This window comes from Accipiter gentilis, chromosome 13 (genome assembly GCF_929443795.1).
Source record: "Accipiter gentilis chromosome 13, bAccGen1.1, whole genome shotgun sequence".
NCBI lineage: Eukaryota > Metazoa > Chordata > Aves > Accipitriformes > Accipitridae > Astur > Astur gentilis.
Window position 1 is genome coordinate 29,899,816 of NC_064892.1, and position 6,000 is coordinate 29,905,815.

General features: G+C 36.4%; 1 protein-coding gene across 2 annotated transcripts in view; it reads left to right on the forward strand.

The window, feature by feature from the left end:
- The window catches only part of AKAP11 (A-kinase anchoring protein 11), a 45,766-nt gene extending 41,314 nt beyond the window's left edge, over window positions 1-4,452 (forward strand). For both annotated transcript variants that reach the window (XM_049815760.1, XM_049815762.1), the window contains one exon: window positions 11-4,452. In XM_049815760.1, the coding sequence (XP_049671717.1) occupies window positions 11-157 (147 nt within the window). In that variant the 3' untranslated portion in view covers window positions 158-4,452. The remainder of the gene's footprint in view (window positions 1-10) is intronic.
- Window positions 4,453-6,000: the final 1,548 nt, after the last annotated feature.

Genomic DNA, 6,000 nt, shown 5'->3' on the forward strand with positions numbered 1-6,000 from the left:
TCCCCTTTAGCTTTCCAGAAGACTGCGAGAAAGAGATTGGAAAGTTGGAGATCTCTTGCAGGCAGTGCTGAAATATTGTGAAATGATAGAGAAGGCATCTGATGGAGAGCAAGCTCTAAATAAATCTTTAGTTGCTTGGCTTCTGGAAAATGTCTGAAAAATCCAAAGATGAAACACTCTTCACTTCATTCCTCTTTTGAAAGGAGATAGAATGAACACAGATACGTAAAGTGAAATTCAACTAATGAATGTTCAAGTAATTGTCAGCATTTCAAAGACTTTGAGGTGAAAGTCAAAATAGCTGTGCTGTGCTTTGTGATACTGTGCACATGGTATGTTTATTCAGTCCATAATCGGTATTGTCCACCCAAGCATAACTTGTAATCACTGCTGTGTTCAGACCATTGCAATATTTATGAAAAAATCCCTTGTCTATGATAGTAGTTCAGAGGAGACAGTCTCAGGCATGATTATTCAGGATTCCTGCTGTGCTGGGATAGCTCTTTTTCCCACTTGTATGTGTGCTGTATTCACAGTGAGACTAAGAGCACTGATGTTCTGCAAAAATCTGTTCTGGAATACCTTGTTGCAGACAATGGAAAAAATTACTGACATTGGCCAGGTGTTACGTGCCCAAGTGCACCATTGCCAGGAAGAAAATCATGACCTGCCCAAACAGCCCCTTAATACAGTCTGGCTTCATAGACACCTATTATCAAGTTTAACTTCATGTGAAGATGTGAGAGTCTGCTCTGAAATGGCTGAGGTGCAAATACATGTTCCCTTTTGTTGACTACTGTAGAGCTGGTAACTTCTGGTAGAAGGGCAGAGTGGGTAGCTGAGCATAATTTCATACATAATTCTTCAGCAAGGTTTCCTGATGCTTGCCAATCAAGTTTAAATTGCTAAATTTCTTGCTGAAGCTTTTCGTATGCAGATACTTCTGTGACATTAATTCTGTGTCGAAGAATTTGTATGTTAGTCTCTCACATAGATGTGTTAAAAGTAGCAGATAGAAATTTCTTCTGAAGGATTTTGGCCATCATTTTGACTAGTCTAATTCTTTATTTCTTAGTCTCCATATATGAATTTTATTTTCAGTAATAAAGGAAATGTTGTTACTCAGTGGGCACCTGAGCGTTTAGCAAAGAAAGCTAATTAAAACATAAAGGGGAAGTTTCTTGCAAATTGTTTTTTCATTTTTCTTAACTACCTTCACTGAATTTTTTTTAAAGGCACTTTTAGTCAAGTCTTTTTAGCAGTCTAATCGGTTTTCTCACCAGTGCTGCTCACTTGCCTGTCTGTCTGAAGAGAAATCTGGACCTTTATGTATCCTGTGGTTTGAAAATGCTTTTGGGATTTTGTCTTTTTATACATCCTTTGAGAGAAAAAGGCACGTGCTGGTAATTTCAAGGTGGCCACCTCAGAACTCCTATCGCTTCCAAGAGAATCATGGAATGTTACTCATTGTGGATGAACAAAAGAATCTTAATAGCATTTTCATAGAAAAATGTACTGTTGATATGGTGCGCAAGCTTCTGATTGCAAACAAGGAGAGATAAAGTCTCTAAATCTATTCTTGAATTTTAATGGCATATATAGAATTCTGATTTCCTCTACCCTCTAAATTACAATGAGGTGTCACACTGGTAAACTCAAGAGCGCTCTCCTTGCAATGTCTTTGTGTTTCAGGAAGGCATCCCTTTTTACAGAGACCTGGTTTGTTTTAGTCGTCATTTGTCATCTGGATTTCTGCTATGGATCTCACAAAGTTCACCTTTCTCACAGAGTTAAAGATTTTTAATGTTTTTGTATATGCACATGTGTGTGTTCACACGTGTGCATACACACATAGATATGTATATGTATCTATATGTTTAAGAGAACTCAAGAATATGAACTTGTAATGTAAATTTTTACCACTAACATAAATTCTGTTATGCTTATAGTTCATTACCTCACTTCATGTATCATTTCACTGATTGAAAGATCTATGGATGCCATGTGACAAAAAGACCAAAAATCGTTACAAGGTCTTTTGTCCTGTTATAGATAGTATAAGGCCAAGCATCAGGAATTGCTTTTCTCTAGAGCCCAAAGCGGGGCGGGGAGAATTTGCCTTAATTCCTGTATTTGGAAGATGGCGCTAGTAACAAATACTTTTTGAAGAGTTGTACAAAAGTTATCTGTTGGGTTTTTTTTCTCCCCACCCCCCATACTCCTTTCTTCTTTTTTATTAAGGTTGACTTTCGATGTTGTTTCAGACAAAAATTTGAAACCATTCTCTGGCTATAGCATCTTCCCTTTAACACAGCAATAATGTGCAAATTTACCTATACAATTGAAATGTTAAGAAAAGAAAATACTTAAAACAGTGCCTCAGGACTAAATTTTGCTCTGGGTTTTGGACCCTTGCATTTTCGCCAAGTAGAATTTCAGGACATGAGGATACAGTAGTACTGGTGCAGTGTTTCTGTACACATCCAAAACCAAACTGAGAAAGATATTGAAGGCATTGTAAATGTACAAAGTTGTACATTTGAAAAAAACCCAACAAAATACCACCACAGGAACAGCCATTTTTTAACTGATTTAGTCAGTATGTTGGATTTTATAAAGTTGATGAAGTGTTTTTTTTTCTTTTTAATTACTTTTCCAGAGAAAGGCAGAATATTCTGCAATGCCCAAAGCTTACAACTATTCAAAAAGTTAAGTAGACAATAGTTGCACTAAAAATGATTTTTATAAATGGAATCTTGTTTTAAGACTGGATCAAATACATTATGTAACTATTGAATGGTGTATTAAGGAAAAATTGATTTATTAGCCTCTGAGGAAAGTAGCATAGTTTCCAAACGTACGTGAGAAAAATACATTATAAAATACTTCATTTTTTACTCAAACAAAAAACCAAACCAATTTTCTACACAAATTGTTTTAAATTTGTTCTGGATGACTTGGCTGTTCTCCTTAGGTATCAAAATTGGGTAAGGTTAAAACTAGCCTGGCAAAATTATTATAATTTAATAATTTTAATAATCTTTGGGAAACCTCACTCTTACTATATCTAAATGGTGCTGTCTGCCATATTAGTGAGAAAACTGTTCTTTGCTAATGCGAGTCTTAAATTACGCTGTTACTGAGTTTATTTAAAACTCCTGACCACAAATACAGAAGTGTAAATGAAAACTGTAAAAACATGAAGGGCCACATTTTGGTCGATTTAAACCAGACAACTCTGCTTTATAAACAAACATAATAAGGTAGAGTTTATTTCATCTTGCATTTTTTTCTGTATAGGAAACCCTACTTGGTAATTTAATTTTTGAGTTTAGAAAAATATATATAATGGTGTTATTATTCCAGAAGAAACCCTGTCTCAAAAACTTCGTAAATACATTCGGTGTTCTGAAAAATGGAAATGTTCAGACATTTTGTAAGATTCTGTAGAAAAAGCACTTTGAAAATAGTCCCTCTGTAAATTAACAATTAAAAGCGCCCATATTTAAAGTAAGTTTAAACATTCAGAATGGAGTGCGTAAATAATACAGAAGTATGCATAAAGCCTTAAAATAAAAACCAAACAAAACTCAAACCCACATGCTAAAATAAAAGAGGATTTGCCGTCTCAAAATAAGGATGTGAAAAAGTAGCTAAGACTATGTACTTGAATGCAATTTGTGTAGTATCTTTGTTCTTGAGTTTTAAAAGATTGTGTAAGCTTTTTAAAAACCAAACAAACCCCAAAACCCCGCAACCCACATTCCGAGACTAATTAGGTCTCTCAAAAACGGTATCAGATTTTAACCGTTACATTTTTCTAATGTAACTTTGTCTGGGACCTTTTCTATAGGGCCACATATTCTTGGAGATGGGAACACAGTAAGTAGTAAACACTGTCACCAGCGCAAAATCCCCTAGTTTTACACAGTTGATTTGCAAAGAAGAATTCAAGATTCAGGAATGATTTTAGTGTAAGAATTTTGGCTTTTCAGCAAGAGCCACTACTGTTGAACATTTACTGTACTTGAGCTCTGAAGAGGCAAGTACAGAGCCCAGCCACTGTAGTCACTTTATTTTGTACCATCTTTGTACATTCCTGTTGTATAGCTGGAGTTGTAGTTTTAGAGGGCCTTTGTTTTGTTGTAATGTCTGAATAGTATTTAATACTAAAATTTATTATAATTTGCTGGAACTGCTGCTTATTTGTGCAGTGTTACAGTAATTCACAGCCCAGTTAGTGATGCAATTGTATACCAAAAGCAGTTTGAATAACTATAAATGTTTATGTAACTGTACTCAATGAATATGAAGGTCTTGTACTGTATAATGGTGACAAGTTTTGCCATTTTAGTAATTTAACTATATTCAGTTTTCAGATTATGAACTCCAGGTTGCACTAAATTTGTCCTTGTTTTAGCAGTGGCTTAAAATAAAACACATTTCACTGGCTTCGAGAGCGCTGTTATTTTGTCAAAATTCATGGAATATTATTTTTCTTTTCAGCTAACACAGCTAAGATTGGTCTTGGTCAGTGGTTGTGTGAAGGTGCTTGAAGAATGGTGTAGTAAATAGTGCATCAGTAGATGGCATACTTCTTACAGAATTAAACTGGTGTCCAGGAAGAATGTGAGAACACTGTTTTACCGTCTTTGGGTTGAAAGGTAAACCCGTAGTTCCAGTTACATGAGGTAAAGCATTGCATGGATTCTGTGAGGAGAGCCTGGGCAAGAAATCGACTCTAATATCTCAACGCAAGTAGGATGTAATAATCAGTCTACCTCAAACTCCTCTTGCCTGGAAGCTAGGTTAGGGAGATTGGCTTGATATTTCCATGTGCACTGAGGTTGGTCTTTGGCACATTGTACAGTAATTGAGGGAATTGGTGTAAAAGCCAGCTTTAGAGTCTTCTGGACAAATGCAAGAATACACTGCTAATGAAAATGCTGTATGAAATGTGAAGTTTCACAAGCTTATTTAGTATCCTCAAGTGTTTTTGTATCTTGCGATATCTACCAAAGAGCATATTGTCAAGTACCCCAAAATAGCAATGCTGAGCGGAGGTGCCGTGCACAGATATGGTTCATCAGATTTAGAAATACTGCTGCTGCACGTAGCTATCTTAATGTTTTTTTGATGTATATGTTGTGAATCTACTAATCTCAGCTGGGTTTCATTTCAAGAGTTAGGAAATTCTTGCTGAAGTTACTTTTAAACCAGTAAGCATGTGAAACTCTCCTTGTTTTTTATTTTTTCAATGGTTGTTTAAAGGAGGTTTCTATAGTGTTTATGAGATTACTTCCAAAAGGAGCATTCTTTTGTTTCATTACCGTATCTGTTGCAAAGATTTTTTTGTTTGGGTGATGCCTCACGTTCAATCATGTAGAAAATACATGTTAACTGAAGCAAGTAAACATTTAACTTAAAATACCGTACAGCCAAAAAAAGACGAGTGGCGAGTTTAGGAACAAAAAAAAGATTTTTTTTGTGAAGGGAAAGAAGAGGATATTCATGTGGAAGACTAGTCTGAGCTTTTTTCTTCCTGCCTGGACTTTATTTTTCTTTCTTTCAGCAGTCTGGTTCTGGCTGGCTTTATTCAACCACAGAACAGTATCCATGCACTTTGTTTAACCTTGGTGTATTAAATTGAGAGTTAAGTCTCCAGCTATTCCATAGTCTTCGCCCAACGTGTGCTACTTCATCTCCTGCTGCTGTTGCTCGGACCTTCCTCTTGCTCCGTACCCTGAGCTTCTGGTGTGACTGAATTCCATGCTGGTTACTGCTCCGAGCCTGTGATTGGAAGGTGGCTACGGAAAGTGAGTCATGCCAAGGCCAAAGAAATGTACCCAGAGCACTAACCTTACTGGTTATTGAGCACCATATTAATCAAATGCTGTCTCTTCCCCTGCTGTTAAGGCAAACCACAAAGCGTGTGACTGCTTGGGGCAAGGGAACTAACCATGACAAGCATGAGACCGTGTCTGTGGTCAAGGTACTGGC